Source organism: Ambystoma mexicanum, chromosome 6p (assembly GCF_040938575.1).
Source record: "Ambystoma mexicanum isolate Mex_15411 chromosome 6p, UKY_AmexF1_1, whole genome shotgun sequence".
In the NCBI taxonomy this organism is placed as follows: domain Eukaryota; kingdom Metazoa; phylum Chordata; class Amphibia; order Caudata; family Ambystomatidae; genus Ambystoma; species Ambystoma mexicanum.
The window spans coordinates 358,544,287-358,567,939 of record NC_090935.1 but is presented as its reverse complement, the minus strand read 5'-3'; the positions used below and the strand labels follow the sequence as shown (position 1 = coordinate 358,567,939).

General features: G+C 48.7%; 1 protein-coding gene across 1 annotated transcript in view; it reads left to right on the top strand.

The window, feature by feature from the left end:
- Positions 1-23,653, top strand: part of LMBRD2 (LMBR1 domain containing 2) — a 1,998,085-nt gene that overhangs the window by 1,019,080 nt on the left and 955,352 nt on the right. The window contains exon 9 of the mRNA XM_069627129.1: positions 12,297-12,480. Coding sequence (XP_069483230.1) covers positions 12,297-12,480 — 184 coding nt within the window. The remainder of the gene's footprint in view (positions 1-12,296; positions 12,481-23,653) is intronic.

Below are 23,653 nucleotides of genomic sequence, written 5' to 3'. Positions count from 1 at the left end.
GCCGTACAAAAGAAAAAACGGGGTTTTCCCAGTTCCCGAGTGGACAGAGTTATTGTAGGCATACTCGGCTATCCAAAGGATATCTTTCCAAGTTTTTTCAGTTTATTGCAGCATGCAGCGTAAATACTGTTCCAGAGTTTGATTGGTCCTCTCGGTTTGTCCGTCGGTCTGAGGGTGGTGACTGGTCGATAGTCTCACATCAATTTGAGCCGACCGACAGTAACTTCGCCAAAAATGAGAAATAAATTGAGTACCTCGATCCGAAATTAGAACCGAAGGAAAACCGTGCAGTCGGACGATGTTTTCGAGAAATTCTCGGGCCAGAGTTGCTGCTGTTGGCAAGCCTTTGAGCGGAATGAAATGCGCCATCTTGGAGAATAAGTCCACGATTACTAGAATCGTATTGTATCCGGAGCATGGAGGTAGATCGGTGATGAAGTCCATAGAAAGCGTATGCCAAGGGCGAGGTGGGATGTCAATAGGGCGTAAGAGGCCTGCTGGTCTTTGCTTTTGACTCTTGTTTTGGGCGCATACTCCACAGGACATTATAAAGTCTCTGATATCTTTTTTCCAAGACGGCCACCAGAAGTAGCGCTTGATCTTTTCTGAGGTCTTGACTATACTGGGATGACCTTCCATTAAAGAGTCGTGATAACAAGAGATTACTTTTTTCTGTAAATCTGTGCTGGGTAGGTATAATCGTTCTTGGAAATACAATAAGTTGTCCTTTACTGCAAAGTCCTTTCCCTGCAGATGCCAATTCTGTATATCTGCTGGAGTTACAAGTTGCCTGGCTTTATCCTTAACTTCCTCTATGGATTCTGTGGCGATTGCACCCAGAATTCTTTGTTCGGGAATGATTGGTACAGGTTTAGGGTTGATCAAGTGTTCTTCCACTCCCATCCGAGAAAGGGCATCGGCTTTACCGTTCTTTGTACCTGGTCGATAGGTAATTATGAAGTCAAACTCGGCAAAGAATAATGCCCAACGGAGTTGTCTAGAGGATTGGGCTTTTGCGGTTTTCAAATATTGCAGGTTTCGGTGATCCGTAATCACAGTAACGGTGTGTCGGGCCCCCAGCAGATAATGCCGCCAAGCCTTAAAGGCAGACTTGATAGCCAGAAGTTCCTTGTCAGTAATCGTGTAATTGACTTCAGGAGGCGAGAATTTGCGGGACCAAAATGCCACGGGATGCAACTGATTGGTTACCGGGTCCTTTTGTGATAGAACTGCCCCCATGGCAAGGCTTGAAGCATCAGTTTCCACGATGTAGGGGAGTTCGGGGCAAGGGTGTTTTAAGATTGGTGCAGAGATAAATTTAGTCTTCAAATCCTGGAAAGCTTGTTCCGCCTCGGTAGACCATTCAAAACGTTTGTTTTTATTTAACAAGGCAGTGATGGGCTGGACTATTCGAGAGAACTCGAGGATAAACCTGCGGTAAAAGTTAGCGAAGCCTAACATGCTTTGCACACCTTTTACGGAGGATGGTGATGGCCATTTGAGAACTGCATCGACCTTCTTTGAATCCATACGCACCCCGCCAGGTGATAATATGAATCCCAAGAATTCAACTTCAGTCACGTTGAAAACACATTTTTCCAACTTAGCGAAAAGTTTGTGTTGACGCAATCTTTCGAGGACCATTTTCACGTGTTTCCGATGTTCAGATTCCGATGAAGAATAAACGAGGATGTCGTCAATGTAAACAACAACACATACATCTATGAGCTCTCTGAGGACATCGTTCATAAAATATTGAAAGGCGGCCGGGGCATTGCAAAGTCCAAAGGGCATGACCTGATATTCAAATAGCCCATACTTGGTGCGGAAGGCCGTCTTCCATTCATCGCCCTCTTTTACTCGTACCAAGTGGTAAGCTCCTCTAAGATCCAGCTTTGTATATATGCATGCTTTTCTGACTTGGTCCAGGAGTTCAGGGATCAAAGGTAACGGATATCTATTCTTAACGGTGATCTGGTTCAGGGAGCGATAATCGATACAAGTTCTAAGGTCTCCTTCCTTTTTTGGAACGAAGAACAAAGCTGAAGAAGCAGGGGACTTGGAAGGACGAATAAACCCATTTGCCAGGTATTGATCCAGGTATTGTCGAAGGTGAAGGTTCTCAGGCTCGGTGAGGGCATAAATTCTACTACAAGGAGGAGTAGATCCAGGTATCAGGTCTATCTGGCAGTCATAAGACCTATGAGGAGGTAGAGAGTTAGCCTGATCCTTCCGGAAAACATCTTGGTATTCTAGGTATTCGGGAGGTAACTGGGGAGTCTCTGAAGAAATTGCGGCCAGTGCAACACCAGGTGGAGGGTGACAAGTAGAGACACATTCTGGAAACTGGACCGTTCTTGCTCGCCAATCGATCAGAGGATTGTGTTTCTCTAACCAAGGTATTCCTAAAATAATCTGAAACTGAGGGGCCTTGATCACATCGAACACGATCTTCTCATGGTGTCCATCTTGACTTACTAGCGTCACTTCTTGAGTGGTATGCGTTACTGGCCCGGAGGCTATCTCCGTACCATCCACCGTAGTAATGACGTCCTTTACAGCCTTGGGACAAAGAGTTAGATTCATCCTCAAAACCATTTCATGATCCACATAATTGCCGATGGCACCGCTGTCGACGTAAGCTTCAATTGCATGTAATCGATCCGGATTATCAGGGCTAATGAGGACCATAGGTATCACGAAATGCGAGGTCACGGAACTGGTTTTTACGCTCGGCAAGAGGACCTCTATTCTTGTCGGGCGAGGTTGTTTCCCTGCTCAGAGTTTGTAACTTTGGTAACTGCAGCTCCTACTGCCTTCTTGGCAGGTTTCACCGGACAGTCTCGAAGAAAGTGCCCTGAGTTTCCGCAATATAGGCATAATTGCAACTGTTTCCTCCTTTCCCGCTCCCGTTGTGTTAGAGGACCTTTCAGACCCCCTATTTGCATGGATTCCCCGGAGTCTACTCCTTTGGAAGGAGTTGGCGGTTTGGAAAATACTCGAGCATCAAACTTGGAACGATCGGCCTTCCTGTTCTGCAGCCTGTGATCTATTTGAACGACCAAGTCTATGTAATCCGAACAGTCTTGTGGGGGATTCACTACTTGGGCTAAAACGTCTTTGAGCTCTCCACGTAGACCTCTATAAAACCGCGTAATCCTTTTGTCCTCAGGCCATTGAGTTTCCACTATTAGTCTATTGAAAGATGCAATATAAGCCAAAAGGTCTTGATTACCCTGTCGCAACGAAAGAAGCTCATTGTCCAAGGCCTGTCTCTGTGAATGTCTTGCGAACAGTTTTTCCATACTAAGCTGAAAGGCTTGAAAATCATGGAGAACCGGATCATCTTGATGAACTAGAGGGATCGACCAGTCTGCCGCATTGCCACTAAGGTACGAAAGTACAAAAGCTACTTTAGCTTGATCAGTTGGAAATGCTGCTGGCCGGCATAAGAAGTGCAACCGGCACTGATTGATAAATACTGCAAACCTCTTTGGGTCACCAGAAAATCGCTCGGGCGGAGCCAGAGGTACATTCCCAGGTAGGTTGATCTGCACTGGATTCATAGAGGATGTTGAAGGAAGATTTGCCCCTGATGCGGGTAACGGGGTCTGTCCGGCTTGTGACTGTAGCACTTGTCTAGCAAGATTGTCTGTTCTCTCCTTGGAAATAATTAGTTCCCTTCTTAGAGCATTCGTTTCCTGACGAGTTGCATGCACTTCTGCCCTTAGTTCCCCAAGTAACCGGGCTAGGGTGTCAGTATCCGAGGTTTCCATAGCGCCTGGGCGAGAGTTTTGCGGTAGGCTTTGCGTTCTGTAACGCTCACCTGATTCTCGCAGAGGCGCCGGTCTTGACTGGGCGACTACCGTATCTTCAAAGGTGATGTGTAGCACCCGGTTGGCTCTTTGGGCTGGACCTCTGTGCACTGTATGCCTGACGTGTAGAGTAAGATGTCTGCAGATAGAAAATATGGGGTTAATGAACTGGGGTTATTGGGGTGTCCCTATCTCTTTCCTCTTCTCCTCTCCTGTAGACCCCAAAGGTTAATGCTCTCACCTTAGTTAAGTGAATGCCGAGCTCTCCATCTGCCTCGGGGCAGGGTGCTGTAGCCAGTTTCTTCACTGGATAGGTAGCGCAGGCCTCTTGACTTCAGAGGACTGCTGTCCGTCGTTCACTGCACGAACGGTAAGTTTCGAGTCATCCAAATGTCTTTTTAAAGTCTTTAGTAATGATGTCTCTTGTTTTGCAGGGTTCCGGCGATGGCGGATGACGGGCTGAAGTGAGTTGAAGATGGAGCCCGTGTGATGAATAGAAGCGCCTGGAAGCACGTGAGTAAGCGCTTGTTGCCTGCTTCACGATGCGCTCTAACTGTCTTTTTATTTTGCAGGTACGAGTTCGGAGCGGCTGCAGGGTGCCGGAATACCCACTGGATTAGATGTGGAAAGGAGTAATGGCACGTGAGTATTAAAGTTCCCCAATGCCTTTAAACGCACCTTGTTTTGTCTTTCAGATGCGGATGCAGCGCCGAAGGCCTCCGGAGCGTGCGAAGAGTTGGTAGGCTTTTGTCTTTCAGATGCCGGAATGCAGTATGAAGACCTCCGGAGCGCACGAAGAGTAGGTAAGCCTTTGCCTTCCTGTTCTTTCTTGTCTTTATAGGTGTTGCTGAAGACTGGATTCAGGATGGTAAGCCTTTTTCCTTAGGCCCAGGACTGGATGCAGAAGACACGATGAGCGTCCTGCTGCAGAGGGTGCAGAATAACGCAAAGCAAGATTCATCCACCGGGTGTGGTTTAAATAGCCTCCTGTAGTGCTTAGGTGTCTCCTTCCACAGCCACGCCTAAGTAAGAAAAGAGTTCCTGGTAAGAAAAGAGTTCCTGCCTTCCAGAAGAGTTCCAGTGTTCTAAATCTAGGGAGTGGCTCCAGCCCCACCCAACAGGAAAAGTAGTTCCAAACGGAAGAGGATCAGAGGCTCAACTGGCAGGCAAGTAAGCAGCATGGTCTGCTGCAGGTAAGTCCACCCATGCATTATGAGCCCGGCGCTTCCAGCGCTGGGACTGGGCATATTTATGAGCCTGGTGCCACTGGCGCCAGGACTGGGTCCAAAAGGTCCCAATTGGGACTGGTTGGCACTCGGAACCTGGGTTATGAATCTGCTTCCTAGGGAGTTGGGAAAACCCTGACCTTTTGGAAGCAGAGATCATGACAGATGGTCACCCTCGAGCACGTGTTGGGCCAGCTGGAGGAAGGCTACTTCCTATCGTCCTTGGATTTGGAGGATGCGTACTTTCATATCCCCATACTAAAAGGACACCGAACGTTTCTCAGGTTCGTGGTCCAGGGACAGCACTACCAGTTCAAGGCCTTCCCATTCGGATTGAAGTCTGCACCCAGGGTATTCACCAAGTGCCTAGCGCCGGTGGCGGCGCGGCTGCGCCTGCAGGGGATCCACGTCTACCCCTACCTGGACGATTGGCTCATCCGAGCAAGAACTAGGGAACTCGCCATCGAACACACAGCGAAGACCGTCCGGCTGCTCACGGACCTGGGATTCTCCATCAACTTCCCCAAATCCCACCTGGCTCGGTCGTAGGTCGCACTGTTTTTGGGAGCCATGGTCGATACAGTAGCGCGATTGGCTTCGCCGTCGAAGGAAAGGACGAAGGCCATCCTGGGCAAGGTCCAGCGTCTGCTGGCCACGGACGTGGCCAGGGAGAGGTCCATCAAGTACCTCCTCGGGATGATGTCCTCGTGCATCTACCTGGTGCGCCTGTGCAGGCTTCGGATGCGCCTCTACAGGAGTTGCTCGACGCCCATTGGATGCAAGCGACGGGCAGCTTCGAGGACAAGATCTCGCTCAACGAGATATTCCGCCAAGCAATTCGGTGGTGGGGCACCCGCGCGCATCTCGCGGCGGGCACAGACTTTCAGACCCCAGCACACCTGGTGACGGTGACAACGGATGCCTCCCTGGAGGGATGGGGAGCGGACACCAGAGATCTTCACGCGAGAGGCCTCTGGCTCCCGGAGGAGAGGACGCTCCACATCCACATACTGGAGCTCCGAGCAGTGTTCTGGGCCCTCAGGTCGTTTCTCCCGTCCCTCAAGGGCAAGGTGGTGAGGATCTTCACCGACAACACCACCACAATGTTCTACATCCGGAAGCAGGGAGGAACAAGATCCCCAGCCCTGTCCAAGGAAGCCCAGGATCTGTGGCACTGAGCCGTTGCCCAGGGGATGTTTCTGGTACCCTTTCATCTGGCAAGGACAAACAACACAATAGCTGACTCGCTCAGCAGGGAGCTGCGCTCGTGCCACGAGTGGGAGCTGAGTCAGGATCAGGTGGATCGACTCTTTCAACGATGGGGCAAACCCCAGATCGATCTGTTCGCAACGGCGACAAACTCCAAGTGCCAGAGGTTCGCTAGCAGGTTTCCCCAACCGAGGAGCAAGGGCGATGCTTTCTCGTTCCCCTGGGACGGCCTGTTCCTGTATGCGTTCCCTCCGTTGCCGTTTTCTTCTGCGACTCTTCAACCAGCGCAAGAGGTCCGGGTGCAGGATGATCCACGTCGCACCGGCGTGGCCGAGGCAGATCTGGTTCCCAGACCTTCTGGACTTGTCAGCGTCCCCACCAGTCAAACTGTCGATGGCGCAGATCTTCTCTCTAGAGAAGGAGGCGCCATCCTTCATCACGACTCGGAGTCACTGAACTTGCAGGCCTGGCTCCTGAAGCACTAGTGTTTGGAGGGTACGATTTTGCGGTGGACTGCAGAGAGGTTCTTGCAAAGGCCAGGGCGTCCTCAACTCTCAAGTGCTATGGACACCAGTGGAAGAGGTTCTCTGTCTGGTGCTGTGCACAGAAGATTAACCCTCTACGGATTACGGCCCCTCAAGTGCTACCGTACTTACTGTCGCTGGCCAAAGCTGGACTAGCTCATGCTTCCATCAAGATACATCTGGCAGCCATTTCCCGATACACCAGAACTGCAGGACGGTCATCCCTGTGGTCTCATCGCCTGGTGAAGGAGTTTATGAAAGGACTGTTCTGATCGTTCCCGCCGGTGAAGGCTCCAGCCCCGGCATGGGAGCTCAACGTGGTGCTGACCAGCCTCATGGGCCCGCCATTCGAGCCTTTGCATTCGGCTCCGTTGAAGTTCCTGTCATGGAAGACAGCGTTCCTTGTGGCCATCACCTCCGCATGGCGCGTGGGAGAGATTCAGGCCCTATCCTGCAAGTCTCCATACTTGACTTTTCACGAGACGACGGTGGTGCTGAGGACGCACCCCTCCTTCATGCCCAAGGTGCCGTCGGACTTCCATCTCAACGAGCCATTGGCGTTACCAGTTTTCTTCCCATCGCCTTTGTCGCTGGCCGAGAGGACTTTGCACTCGCTGGATGTAGCTAGAGCGCTGAAGTTCTACGTGGACCGAACGAAGAGTTTTCAGAAGACATCACAGCTGTTTGTGAACTTTGGACCTGTGAACCAAGGGGAAGGCTCTCTCGAAGGCTCCCATTTCCAGATGGCTCTCCGGCTGCATCATGCACTGTCACCGGTTGGCAAACCGACCGTTGTCCAGCCGTCCGAGAGCCCATTCGACCAGAGCGATCGCTGCTACCACAGCGTTCTTGTCTGGTGTACCCCTGCTGGACATCTGCAGGGCTGGTACGTGGAGGTCGACGCACACCTTCATGAGATTCTACTGCGTTGACTGGGATTCCAGGGAGGAGTCCAGAGTCGGCCAGGCAGTGCTGCGCAACCTGTTCACCTGAAGGTGGGCCTGGTGAGGAGGTAAGAGTTGCTTAATGTTGAGTCTATGTAATGCTTAATGTTGAGCCTTTGCCACCTCCTGTGGTTGTGCATGTGTGTACTGCTATGTATTCTTACATTCATGAGCATGTGAATCCATGCCAGACCCCATGCTGGAGAAGGAACAAGTTACTTACCTGAAACTGTTGTTCTCCAGCATGGGTCTGGCATGGATTCACATGCAAACCCTCCCTCCTTCCCCTCTGCGGCTCTTCACTTGGTCACACTGCCACTTTACGTGCTACCAAATCTGAGGATGGCTGCCATGGGCGGGGCTTAGGGAGATGGCAGTCATTGGCTGGGGGCAGTATGACCCAGAGACCAATGATTGGTTACTGCTAAGAAAGACAGATCAGAAACGAAACTGATACTGATTTTTTTCCCTACTGAGGATTCCCAGCCTGACGACGGGGAATATTCATGAGCATGTGAATCCATGCCAGACCCATGCTGGAGAACAGCAGTTACAGGTAAGTAACTTGTTCCCTATACTCCCCCCCCCCCCCCCCCCACTGCTGCATTCGTATCTCAGGCCCTATGGGCACTGTGTTACTCCTATCTTACTACTGTGGACACAAATAACATAAGACACACATAAGAAAACGCATTAATTGATTCAATTATAACAATGGAATACATTTATTTATGCACACACAGCTAAGCATAATAATGCAGGCAATCCTAATGCAGACAATCCTAATACTATTGGGAATGTCCAATTTGCACCTTTTATACTTCTGGTGCAAAGCAAATCTACCATGCAATAACTATAAGCCTTACAGGTTTCTAATAGCCTGTAATGCAAGCCTGTGGTTCTAATGCAGTCTTAATGCAAGCGTCAGCATCCATCTCCTTCATTCAGGATCAAATCCACATCAATCCTTCACACTCTCACTCTAAACAATCCCTGTCTGATTTCCCCTTCTATCAAACCCAAAGCAATCAGTTTAGTTTAGGCCATAGACCATACTTCCCATTTGCTTCCCTTGGTCTCCAGCTCTGTCTGCCAGGGCACTCCTCTGTGCACGACTCTGCAGTCAGTCAGTCAGTGGCAGGCCTCAAGATCTGGTAACTGCCAAGCTCTCCAAGCTCTCGATCCCATCAAAGCCAACGGATTCTGCTCCACCAAGACACTTCTCTCTCATCGCATCTAGGAGCATCACAAACAGCAACTCCCACCCACACCTCAGCAACTAACTCCTGGAACTCCCCGCAACTCTCTCTAGACAGTCCCCTCTCCCCCTTGGTTATACTCTTCCAATGACGCACTCATTTCTATGGTTACATACATTCTGTAAGCTAACAATGTCGGTCAGCATTTAACAAATGCCTGCCAGTCTGTGTTGTGTTCTTGTCGCGTTCTTCTGGTCAGTACGTGTGCTGTGTCAAAGTGTGTCAGTGACATTGGACATCATATCTCTTGCATGGCCATCTGTGTGCGATCCTTGTAAAATACCATCTAATTCCATCTATTTCCCCATTCACTTCACTGTTGGCATCACAAAATGCTCTCTCTGTCCAGAAAATAGGCCATCTCTCTCTCATGCAAAAGGCATTCCTCCCATCTCCCCATGTCGCTCACTCCATGGCCCCAACCTCTGCTGTCTCCGCAGCACACAAGCTCAAGCTGATTAGTCTCCTTCCCTCTCCCCACTCGAACAAGGGTTCATGTTATCTGTGTCTGCCAAGCAAATGTTTACAAATTCCTGGTACACTGTTAACCATAACATCTTCGCGCTGAGCCCAGTGCAAACAACTTCTGTGTCTCCATCAGAAATGGCTCATAGGCCTCGTGATAAATGCTTCCTAGTGTTTACGCTATTCTCCTCGCAATGCAAGCACTAACTATATACAAACTCATTCTAAATACACACTCAACATACATACATACGTGTCAAACATATCTCTAAATGTGTAACTACAAAGCATAACAAAAACTGTCATCATACTAAATGGCTCTTCATTGCATTTCAATTATGCACTGTGTGTGTCATTTCCAGGCCTCATTTGTTCTGCTCTCCTGCAAACAATACGTTTCTCTCACTCAGCCTAAGCGCTATAATGCATATGCAAAACATCATCATCTCAATGGATAGCTAAACAGGATGCAATCATTCTTAAAGGGAATAATACTAAATAATGGTTCTCTAACAATGGGTACTAATGGGTGTTGGTTCTGTAACAAAGAGTACTGATTCTCTCCAATGAGTCTAATAATACTCTATAAATGGATCTTATGATTCTCTAATGATAACAATCCAGGCATCTCATTTTATCAGATTCCACACTTTGTTTTTCTTTGGACCTATGGTTGATTTTGGAGTGGGCTTCTTTTTCCCCACTTTTTTCGAAGCAGCGTCTGGCAGCCCACTTTGGTTTTTTCCCAAAATCTGTGCCGGTTCAGGGAATGAAGTAATCATAGAGTGAGCGTCAGGGGACTTGTGCTCCACAGGTACTGAGAGATTTTTCAGGAATTAGTTTACTCCTGTGTTCTTAAGTCCACAGTTTTTCTGTTTTTTTGTCTTTTTCTGGGTTCTTCTCTGTTGTGGTGGGTGGGGGTGCAAGACCGAAGTCTACTCCCTAATGATGACCATTTGTCACCAGCATCATTAATAGCTTGTTCGCCTCCAACAGGACCTAAAAACAGCCTGGGTCTTACCGTTGCTCAAAAAATCTACCTTAGATCCTAACAACCCAGCAAATTTTCACCCCTTTACTACAGTTCCCTCCTTACTTAAAATATTAGACCGCACAGCCTATCTACAAATCCAAAAACACTTAGCAGATAATCATCTCTTGGGTCTAAGACAATCTAGTTTTAGACCAGGTCATGGCACCGAAACGGCTCTACTTGATTTGAAAACTGAAATGGACCAATACATAGACGAAGGTGAACTTTGCATCCTCCTGCTGCTAGACCTTTCTGCAGCGTTTGATCTGGTGAACCATGATATACTATGCCAGCACCTTGAAACTGCAGCCCAATTTTCCACAGACTCCATCAACTGGATCAATTCTCTCGGACACCTCAGCAGCATACCCTGCCCCAGTAACATGTGGTGTGCCACAAGGCTCGTCCGTATCCCCCACCCTCTACAATGCTTTCACCAAGCTATTGTTTGATGAACTTGATAATATGGGTATCACATATACAAACTATGCGGATGATCCCCAATTCTCATACTGATATCTGGTTGTTACAATACTTACACCATAAATTTAAACAAAATATACCTTGCAATCCAAGCTTGGGTGGCACTTAATGAATTATGCCTCAATGATGAGACAGAGCTTATCCTCATGGGAAACGCATTGAAACTTGGTAACCTCCCACAGTGCTACAAAACCTTAATTATCGATGGCAATATCCCAGTGGCCACTGAAATATAAACCCTGGAGATCTATATTAACTCCACACTCTCACTAAATGGACAAGTCAATGCTGTTATATCAGCCGCCTACACAGCGAAACTAATAAGAGTTAGACTCCCCTTTCTCTCCACAGAAAACTCCATCACCCTGGCAAGGGCCTTGATACTTTCCAGGATTGATTATTGCAACTCTCTTTGCAGGAACCAGTACCAGAAATATCAAAAAATTACAAACCGTACAAAACAATGCCATAAGAGCAGCACTAAACATCCCTAAACACAACCACATCTCCTCCATCAGAAGAAACATTCACTGGCTCCCTGTCCAAGATAGAATCAACTTCAAAATCTTAACAATGACACACAAGTGTGTTGCCAGTAAGGCCCCCAAATACCTCAGCAAACTCATCTGTAAAGTAAATACTAACAGACCAACCCGCTCTGCCTATACTAACATGCGTTCTGTCCCTAATTATAGAAGACATAAAGCAGGTGGCACAAGCTTCCCAATAGTAGCCCCGAAATTGTGGAATGCCCTCCCCCACCAACTGAGAAATGACACTTAATTCTGGTCATTTAGAAAAAATCTCAAAACCTTGCTCTTCAGAACTGACCTATTGCAATAGCTTCTTAGGCCATCATTTCCCGCACAAATAAGTATAACGATTTGCAACAAATTATAAATATATAAAATAGTGTGATTTATGTTTCTGAACTTAATGTAAACTGTTTGTTCTATATGCAATGTACTGTGTATAATTGGTAATGACTTCTAAGACGACAAATTGGAACCATATCCTTAAGTTGTAATCAGCGCCTAGTTGCCTCTGGGCTATGTGCGCTTTACGAATGAATGAATGAATAAATAATTAAATATTCCAGGCTGTTTTATCTCCCAAAAAGTATGTATTTTAAATGTAATTCAAGGTTTTAAATGTTTGGAATAGAACATATGCTTGTATTGCCTACTTTTGCACAGCTGGTCATTTTGAAAAAGAGCTGTAAAATATACTTACTTGTTCATGTTGCTACCTAATTAACGCTTTTCCTGCATAAATCGGTCGTTACCGTACATTCCAAACATTTATTAGATTTTTGTTTCTTTATCCTTCATTCTTCAGGTTATTTATGCAGTTCAGCGGCACCGTCGTACACAAGTCCAGTGGCGGATCCTTTTAGAGCAAGCTTTCTATCTGGAGGATGTAGCTAAAAATGAAACCAGTGTTACACGTCAGTTTGTTCATACCTTGCCTCCACAGGAACCTGAAGGATGGATCACCCGTCGTTTTTATACCCCAAGTGTAGGTATGTACTAAACATTGCAAAACTGGTTTAAATTGTCCAGTCGATCCATATTCGTTAGTTGTGTTATACTTGATGGTGCAATCTCAGTTAAGTGAACAAGTACAAGATAAGAGATGATCCCCATGCTTGTGTAAGGAAAGAGAATACGAACCAACTGCTTTCATAAGTGATTTTACAGATGGTTATTCTGCAGGTATGAGTTGGTAACGAAGATTTAGCTGGTAAAAATAGGAAATGTGTATAGTGCACTGCTCTTTGGCAAAGATCATTTGCAAGAAGGGGAGGGACAGAAGAACACATTAAGCTTTTGAGAATGCAATTGCGAAGGGATTGTGTCCTCCGACGTATTCCTTATCTTGATAGATTACTTCCAGCTTGCTGGCCTCGGACATTTTTTTCAGTAGCGGGCGCTGCGCGTCGACCTCCCTCGAGTTGGTGTCCCTCGACAGCCTCTGTGTCGGCGCCGCCTTCATCGTGTATATAAATACTCGCGCAGTGTCCGTTGCTCAGTTCCGTTTTTCCGCGCTTCGTGGGCCTCGGAATAGTGTTGCTCAGTTCTTTATTCAAGTATATTCTTATTATTCCTCGAAGATATCTTCTTCATTCAATGGCTTCCTGTTCCGAACCGTCGACCCCACGGTCCGGCTTCAAAAAGTGTTGCGATTGTGGGAAGAAAATGTCCTTGACGGATCCTCACAGGATCTGTTTGTGGTGCCTGGGATCGGAGCATCACTGTTCGGAATGCAAGGACTGTATGTCCATGATGGCGAAGCCTTGAAGGAGCATAAGGGGAAGCAAGAAAGAGGTAAGGCTCTTAAAACTTCTATTTCTTCGAAACTTTCCTCGGCAGAGTCGAGACATTCGTCTCCTCGCCGTCACAGGAAACATTCCTGCTCAAGGTCTCGAAGCGGTTTCCATCAGTCTTCGAGATCTTAACACTCGAAAAAGAGGCGTCGTAGATCTCCTCCTTCTTAGTCTTCTTCCACTTCCCCGGAAAGGGTCACCTGCCCCACGAAACACAGCTCTCCAGCTAAGTGGGAGGAATTCCGCAAAAAAATGCTTAGCGTCTTCGAGAAAGCGGCCTCGACCCCCTCGGAGATGGCTAATGATGATACCCTGGGTGAAAGACTCGAAAAATCGAAACACCGCAAGTCGTTGCACCCGGCGAAAGAAACTGCCAGAGAGCGTCATGAACCCTTGAGCAAAGGCAGTAAGACCGCGTCATCGACTCCTTTATCGAAGGGCCCGTCGACACACAAATCGGTCGAATCGGCGCCGCTGTCGACACCGATAAAGGACAGACCTACTGCTCTTACTACATCTCTTTCAGTAGACGTACCGAGGGCTTCGACCATTACCTCAACGACTCCGAGTAGGATCCCGATCCTCTCGAGTACTTCGAGGCCGCTTCATACTTTTTCGACGCCTTTTTCGGTTTCGTCGAAGCCTTTGACTTCCACGTCGACAACTTCGACGTTTTCTCAACCGGTGCGTACAAGTTTGGCCCCTTCTGCTTTAGAAATGTGTTTTAAACCAGACCCGAGGTCAGATTATTTCAGAGCTTTGTCCTCTATATATGAGGAAGGGGGGTATTCTGACCATGAAAGACCCTTTGGGTTACAGAGGACCACTACACCTATACCAGAGGAATTTATCTCTGAAGAGAATAGATTGAAGGACCTTCAAGACTCTTTACATGTGGCAAGTGGTTTAGATACTTCTCCAGAAGTAGAATTTGCTAAACCAGACCCAGGAGAACATGCTGAGACCCCTTATAGGGTCTTAATGGCCAGAATAATAGAGTTCATGGGGTGGTCTACACCTTCACCTTCTTTTCAACAGGACGATGTTACAGACATTTTACTTAAAGGCCCACAGGAAGATCCTGTGGTTCCCTTTCATACTGCATTGCAGAGAAAAATATCTGTCAACTGGGAAACCCCTGAGGTTATCCCGGGAGTTAACAAAAGACTATCTGCCAAATATAGGGTATATGCTTCTGACCCTGAATATTTGAGCAAACACCCAACCCCAGAGAGTTTAGTTGTACAAGCAGCAACTTCATCGAACAGTAAATCTGCATACCCTACTATTCCACAAGACCGGGATAATAAAAGGTTTGACGCTATGTCAAAAAAGATCTTCTCGGCATGTAGCATGGCGCTTAAATCCTTTAATGCTACTTGCACGCTCGCAAGATTCAGCCATACACTTTGGGAGTGTGCTTCATCTGCGGCTGACTGTCTCCCGGAAGGAGAGGAAAGGGAAGCATTTCTGAACATCATTAAAGATGCTAAAGACGCAATGTGTGAGTCCCTTCAAACTGGCATTGATTCTTCTGACAGTATCAGCAGGGCCATGGTGGCAAGTACTACAATCCGCAGATTTGCGTGGTTGCGAAAGTCTGGTTTTGCTCCAGATGTACACGCCAGACTTTTGAATATGCCCTTTGACGGCACTTCTTTGTTTGGTAAGAAGGCTGATGACAGTCTAGATAAGTTACAAACATCCAACGCAGCAGCGAAATCTCTTGGAGCTGCAATACGTCAAACTCTGTATTGCCCCACAGGAACCTCTTGGAGAGGTAGGTCATTTCGCTTGTATTCCGCATTCGGAAAAGGCAGAGGACAGCCGGCTCAAAAGGGGCCAAAAATGATTCACCCGCGGTGGACGGGTTAAAAGTGCAAAAGCCGCAGCAGCAGGTGCCTCTTTGCCCTCGGCATCTGCGTCATCCGCCTCTAAACCACTCTGAGGTCTCTCCTCACAAGATACCTGTAGGGGGCATGTTAACTCAACATCTGACGGAATGGCAGGCTATTACGTCCGATGCTTGGGCATTGGAGACAGTTGCCCAAGGTTACTGCCTGCCTTTTCTACGCACCCCTCAGTCTTATCCACCGGGGAACAACTCTTTGAAGTTTCCAGATCCGCTCCTTTCGCAGGTGATTCTAGACCTGCTAGAGAAAGGTGCCATAGAACCGGTACCTGTAGCGGAGAGGAACAAGGGTTGGTATTCCCTCTATTTTCTAGTACCGAAGAAGGACGGAGGACTGAGACCCATCTTGGACTTACGAGAATTGAACAAATTCCTCAGGAAGGACAAGTTCAAGATGGTGACTCTCTCTCAGATCCTTCAGGCCCTCCAGCTTCAGGACTGGCTGGTATCTCTAGACCTTCAGGATGCTTATTTCCATGTGCCAATCCATCTCAAACACAGGAAATACCTGAGGTTCGCAATTGGAAACTCTCACTATCAATTTCGAGTTCTGCCATTTGGGCTGACCTCCGCCCTGAGGGTCTTCACCAAGCTAATGTCGGTAGTGGCTGCAAGTCTAAGGAGGGAAGGGATCCACGTCTACCCCTACCTAGACGATTGGTTAATCAGAGCAGTATCTTCGGAACAAGCTCACATCCAACTAGATCATGTCTGCCATTTCCTTCACAAACTGGGCTTCTCCCTCAATTTAAAGAAGTCACAGATGATACCATCACAGAGACTCCAGTTTATCGGAGCGGTCCTGGACACTTCCCTGGGGAAAGCATCGCCACCAGAGGTGAGGGCTCAGGATATTCTGCAGATGGTCACCAAGTTTCAAAATGCCCAACGTCTCCCAGCCTTCGACTTTTTGCGGTTGCTAGGCCTCATGGCATCCTGCATCTTCCTTGTGCCAGAGGCTCGCCTGAGAATGAGATCTCTCCAATGGGCACTAAGAACCCAGTGGTCGCAATTCTCAGGAAGAATGACAGATCTCCTTCAGGTTCCGGACAAAGTGGCTCGAGACCTTCAGTGGTGGGCCTGTCGGGAGAACATTTTGAAAGGACAACTGTTTTGGCAACCATGTCAGGACATAACAGTAGTCACAGATGCCTCACTCACGGGGTGGGGAGCCCATACCAACGACTTGACAATCAGCGGTCGTTGGTCTCCATCGGAGTCCGGACTACATATCAACCTGTTGGAGCTGAGAGCTATCAGACTAGCGCTGAAGGCTTTTCTGCCTTCTGTACAAGGGAAAAATGTCCTAATAATGATGGACAACACAGTGGCCATGCAGTACCTCAACAAAAGAGGAGGCGTAGAATCACTACCACTGTGCAGAGAGGCGATGCAGCTCTGGTTCTGGGCAATTCAAGAAGGAATCTCTCTATCGACAGTTCACTTAGCTGGAGAGAAGAACTTGACAGCGGACTCTCTGAGCAGGCAGAGCAGTGTCTCCCACGAGTGGGAGATAGCTTAGGAAGTCCTTCAAGAGATCTTCACTCTTTGGGGAACCCCTCAAGTGGATCTGTTCGCCACCAGTATCAACAGGAAGTGTGATCAATTTTGTTCAAGGGAATTTCCCCCGAGAGGAGCTCTAGGGTCCACATTCGTAGTGGACGGGGAGTTTCTACTTCTGTACGCGTTTCCTCCAGTCCCTGTCATTCCTCAGATGATCAGGAGGTTGAGAAGTTTCCGGAATACTATGATCCTAATTGCCCCAGACTGGGCCAGGAGAACGTGGTACCCGGACCTTCTGGACATGTCAATCTGCCCTCCAATTCGTCTTCCACACAGGGAGGATATTCTCTCGCAGAAGGGAGGTCAGGTTCTCCATCCAGACATCGGAACCTTCAACCTTCACGCTTGGTTTCTGAAAAGTTGAGATACAAGGATTGGGACCTCCCAGATGATGTCATGGAGGTGTTGCTTTCGGCTAGAAGGCCAGCAACAAAGACTTTATACCGCTGCCATTGGAACAAGTTTTGCAGCTGGTGTAGAGAAAAGAATATCGAACCCTTTTTATGTGGTACACCAATGGTGTTATCTTTTTTGCTCTATTTGGCAAATTCAGGTCTTCAAGTTGGTACGATCAAGGGCTACCTCGCAGCGCTGTCGATCTTCAAGCGCGGAGGAGCCATCATATTTCAAGTTACCCCTAGTAATCCAATTTCTGAAGGGGTTGACTAATGTCTATCCCCCAAAGCTGTTCCAAGTTCCCTTGTGGGACTTCTTAAATTTCCTGATGGGTACTCCCTTTGAACCACTCAAATCTTGTTCATTAAGATTTTTCACCCTTAAAACTGTCTTAGTACTGGCTTTGACATCTGCCAGAAGAGTGAGCGAATTACAAGCTCTATCTTGCAAACCTCCTCATACAATTTTTCACAAAGACAAAGTTGTCCTACAAGTGAAGCCTCATTTCCTCCCAAAGGTAGTCTCTGAATTCCACATCACTCAGAAGATAACCTTACCTTCATTCTATCCTCCTCCCCATCCTGGGAAAGAGGAAGAGAGGCTACATAGGGTGGGTCCAAGGCGAGCCTTGAATTTTTATATCAGCAGACCTGCTAGGATTAGGCAAGCAGACCAACTGTTTATAGGTTATGCAGGACATAAATTAGGATTGCCAATCACAAAACAGACCATTTCCAGATGGATTATTTTAGCCATTCTAGAATGCTACAAATTGGCAGGGAAAGAGCCCCCTCAACACCGTAGGGCTCATTCAGCCAGGGGTATGGCAGCCTCTTCGGCCCTCCAAAGAGGGGTACCGAATCGAGACATATGTGCGGCTGCCACATGGTCGTCCGCACATACCTTTACAAAATTCTACAATCTGTATTCTTCCTCTAGCCAGGAGACCAGATTTGGCAAAGCTGTGTTACACACTGTTCATTCTTAAAGGGAAATATTTCAATTTCAATTTTACTCCCACCTCCGTTTAGACACCACTGCTATGCGAGTCTATCAAGATAAGGAATACGTCGGAGGACACAATCCCTTCGAAGAACAAGTTACTTTTTACCTTGTAATGTTCTTTCGATGGGATATTCCTCCGACGTATTCCTTATCGCCTCTCCCATCCATCCCCTCAGTAAAACGTCCCTTGTAGTTGCAGCTTACGCTCCTTCAAGGTCAATAACCAATTGAGCAGGTTCACGATCTTGTCCCTCCTGTACCGCTGCCTCACTTAAACAGCTTCCTTCAGTTACGACCAATTCTCAAAAGTCAAGGGAAGGAATCAAATGCTTTAACAATCCACTTCCTGCACTCCCTACCCCTACATTGCATTAAATTGTGGAAAGCATGCCGACCACTTTTATGGTGCCAGAACCTATCCTAAATTTCACACACACGAAACCACAACTCAATAATTTTTCACAAATCACATTGTTGCAGTGTGCCCTGCCATCATATTGTTGCATGCGCACTCACTCATTAAGCACACAATAAACATTTGCAATTATATTTTAGAACTGGACCTGGACCTAATATGCCTCAGAGGCTTGGACTATAGACGCAAGTGGCCCAATGATTGCTTTGGCCACCCCCAAAGGCTATGCCAATACCTGCCAAAACCAGGCCTCTGGCCACGGTGGCGGAAGAGACATCATTGCCAAAAAATATCTGAACCTTTTCCAAGTACCTTGCGAAATCCCAAATTGTGAAATCCTCCATGTTAAAATGACACCTACAGTTTATACTTGCATAAGTTGGTTCTGGTCTATCGGCCACTGTGAGAAACCAGAAGATGTCTCACCCACTAGTCTCTGGGGATCTATCATCCAGGTGGGCAGGACAAGGCCTTTGCTTTTGCATCCAGTTCATGGGTGTGGACCAGTGCGGGAGGATCACCTTGGTGAGGGGTTTTCGGGGAGTTGGTGTGCGACACTGGGTTGTGAGACAGCGTATCGCCTTCCCTGTAACACCTTTACCTCATCCTACCCGGTAGGATATTTAGATACTCTATCCTCCTCCCCCTTTTACAACACAAACACTTTCTAACGGTCAGCCCGCTATAGGGGGAACCAGACTAACACCTGAGCCGTGTACAAGATATGTCCCAATATTATGTTCCGGCGGCGTCAGGCAATTAACGACCATCACTCACACCGGACTTCCATCACACTTCCGCACATGGATAAAAGGTGGAGCACGAGAGCACACTCTGAACGAGGCAAAGCACACAAGGAGACAGCAGTTTCAAGACGGCAGCTGAGCACGAGAGGAAAGACGGCAAAACCGAAGGGGATTACAATGAGGGAAGTTCCCTTGACCTTTTCTACAAGGAACAATTACTTTCCAGAGACCTCGAGAATAGAAAGCATAAGACCAGGAAACCAGGCCAAAGAATCCTGCATTGTGTGCCAGAGATACCCGGGAGCCTCCCGCGTCACTAATAAAGACTGGGATAATCGCGAGCCACTGTGGGTATACCGTCCTTGTCGCCAAGAACAAAGCAGCATCCGTGAAGTGAACAAAGCCGGTGAGTTGGGGAGACCGAGACAAGACCGATCTCAGTTAAAGCCAAGGTTGCAAGCAGCAACATTGTATTGTTGGGCCTGCTATGAGCTTGTTCTCCCGCCGGTGGAGAGTGGGTTGCCTGGGGCCAGAAAGAGCCCAGCAGTGAACCCGTGCACCCATAATTGAACGGATGTCGGTGGAAGGGCAAGAAATGGCAAAGCCCTGAGCTGTAACTCCATGGTAGCGCCACTGCGCACAAACCCATAAAAGCACCCAACATGAGCGCCATAGGTGAACGGTAAACTGGGACACGGACCCTGATGGAAAGAGACTGGCTTTGGAGCACATCCGCACAAGGGTCTCAGAAGGTCCCGATCACAGGCGTCCCCCGAATTCAGGTGAAGGAGAAAAGCGCCTCTGACCTACCAACACACTGAGCCCTTGGGTGGCTCCCACAGAGAAAGTGCGCACTGAGCGCGACCCACCAAGTGGCCAACTGCGGGTGCAGCCACTGGGGTCGAGGAGTAGCCCAGTGCTGGCCCCCGCACAAGCAGCCAGCCAAACGTACATGGCAGATCCGGATAGCGTGGAAAACACCAACCATTAGAAATCGCAGGAGGACAGAGCACACGCTGCAGGCCTGCCACTGGAACACAGTGGCGGTCCGGCTGCGACGGACTCAGCAATACGTATGGAACCTGCACTGCAAAGCAAAGGAGGGCACAACGACAGGACAAGAAGGGCAGGACAACGGCGTCCTTCACTACGGAGAAGGCCCAGACCCCAGCATAAAGTATAACTCGGTGCGGCCAAAGGCTAGTGGACCCGTGAGACGGTAAGCGGACCCCACTGTGCCATCCTTACGTAGTGGGCAACGACTCGAATGGTGGTCATAAAGGGACAGCCCCTCAGTAAGGGTAATCATAAGGGCTGAGACGGAAAACGACTCATGCGTCATCTGCTGCACATCACTATCGGCATTCCCCCATAAGTAACCCAAGTGCGCCACTGAACTGGGTGGAACCTTGCTCCTTTGGCTCGTGCCCAAGGGAGAGTAACGGGAGGGCCTCACCCTGATACCTGGCGGAAGCGACTGCTGCCCACCCAAGGGACTCTCTCACCCTCATTCCCCGGGGCCACGAGTGAAAGGTGGAATCAGCGTAAGGCGAGTGCGCAACAACAGTGCCCGGATTGCCGAGCTTGGGTGCAAAGCGGAATGGGCGCAGCAGCCCCATTGAGGTGACACAACCCCCCAACCCACATTCCACGTGAAGGCCTTTACCCAACATCAAACGAACAGGAACCTGCGGCGGTGGGGGATGTGGGAGGGAGGTGACAGTCTCAATTGGCGAGGATAAGAGGGCCGGAGAGCGGCACGTACAATACACCCCAGGCAAGCTCAGCCTCAAATAAACGGCGTGGGACACAGGACTGGGTGGCAATATAACTGCCAGCCCACGGCTTAGCCCTCCATCGGGGTAGCTATCTTACAGACCCCCGCAACAACGGGCCAGGGCAAGCAACGGTCGAGAGAATCACAGAGACCTCCCCCACACATGGCTGAAATGCGCATAGGAAATTGGAACTCTGAATAGTGGGAAGACTGCGGCCCCGCTCCTGCGACAGAGAAGGCGTAGGGGTCTGATTGAACAAAGCCACCCTACAGAGACACTACAACCCGGGGCGATGCACATGAGCACAGACGCTCACCTCACAAGCCCTGAAATCCACGTGTGACTCATGTACACTCAGCCGTGACCGGACCAAATGGCATACCTGGAGAAAGTGGACTGAGGACCCCATATCCAGAGGCGGGTAGCCAGGATCACACCTCCACACCACCAGAGGAGCACGCTATAACACTGCCCCGACCCTACTGGGGAGACCACAGGCTTTGGAACCCGCAGCCTCAAGCGGAAGGGGAGCCTGGGGAAACGGCGACCGCACTGACCGCTGTGACATAGCTGGAGGTGAGGAGATTTTAATCAGAGGGGCGGCAGCGACGCAGTTGGGCACAAAAGACTACCCTGGCCGGAAACCGGATTCCCCCTATACTTGAGGGGTAATTCAAGGGACAGACACTACTCACCGCATGGGTGTCAAGGGACTTGGCCGGACGCTTCAGGCAACACACCCCATACCGATACGGCAAAATCATGGAGGTGAGGCACTCAGTGTATCACCCAACCCCCCGGAGGCATACAAGCCCCCCCAAGGGGCATGCCATAAGCTGGGTAGATCTAATAAGGCACCACCCATGCTGTGGAGGCCACATGGAAAGAAACTGATCAGGCTTTCCAGTAAGGACATACAGAACACCCCAATAGCAGCCCCAGGGCCCAGAACGAGAGGAAGACTAGCACGAAAAACCAGTCTAGAATGGTCAGTCCTTGAAGAGACACAGGAAGCTGAGGACAGTGTGGAAGTAATACCCCTGTGGAACACAAGGAAGCTGACTTGGGAGATACTAGAGGACAAGCCCCTGAAACAGGGAAGGCCTCCCCAGGGAGACTCTCCTTACAGCGCTTCCGAAGACACTTGAACACCACCCAAGGAGCAACCTCCCCCTGTGAGATGGTGACAGAAGACCCTCAGGCCCCCGCCTGACCAGGGATGATCTGAAGGACATATTCAAAGAGATCAAGGCGATAAGGATGGATATACAGGCTTATCACTCCGACATCAAAGGCATAGTAGACAAACTCGAAGACACAATGGAGGGAATGGAGCATAACCATCTGCAACTAGACGTTCTTGACATGAAGTACTAAGCACTCCTAACAGACCTGGAAGTGAAGGAAGAAGAGATGGCGTTGAAGTTGGACGATTTAGAGAACAGAGAGAGGCACAATAACCTACGGATCCTCGTAGTGAGTGATCAGAAAGGGGATACGGCGAATGAAGTTGGAAGGAAGGTACAGGGTCTGATAAACCAACTATTTGCACTTGAAGGTGGTAAAGAGGTACAACTGGAAAGGGCACACAGAGGTGGAGGAGGTAAGGACCCGAGACCCATAGTTTATTATTTCTATTGCGCACCGGGTACCCAAAGGCTTATGGGCGCGTACAACAAAGAAACAAACAATACAAACAATTCTTAGAGCAAGAACAAGGATGAGCAGCAGGGGAATGTGTCATCAACACAGTAAAAAGCAAGCAACAAAAAAAAGCGTAACATAGGAGAAACCACCTAAAGCCGAATAAATAATCAGATAATCAAATTACAACAAGTGGATCCCCTCGGCATATATCTACAGTCTTAGGAAGGCAGGTAGGGAACTGGACCCACACCCCACCAAGACGCAGTCTTTATTGTCATATGTATTCCATATAGCGGTCCGATTCCTTAGATACAGGGAGAAGATGGAAGTCCTCCACAAAGCAAAACACCTGTAGAGCTTCCTATACGAGGGTGACACAATCAAGATATTCCAAGACATTTCGGTGCTGACACTGGCCCATCGTAGAAGAGCCTGCCGCACACTTACACAATGGCTCTCAGACAAGGACATTAGGTACCGTTGGTCCTACCCTTTCGCAATTGACATTTGAGCGTGGACAAGTTGACTGTCGAGTGACAAGTGGAGCAGAAGCTATGCAGGTGCTTCAGGTCATGAAAGGCGAGGAATAGAAGGCATGGAGAGTGTGGGGGCGTCACTGCAGGAACGACAGAGTGGGCCCAATGGCCCCCAAGCCACTAAGAAGACTCAAGGAGGCAGAACATTCAAGAAACTGAATACCCCCCTCATGAAGGGAAGGGGAACGAGACAGGATAAGATGAGAAAGCTCTTGATGTACTTGATGTAGGGGTAGGGGGAGATTTGTTAAGCGAAACCCCCACCAGGGGGCGTCTCAAAACATGCAAAGTTTAGGGTGGGGGGGGTTCGTGTGGGGGTGGATCCTGGGGTTCACACAGGGGAAAGTGGTCCAAACATACAAAGGAGTGAC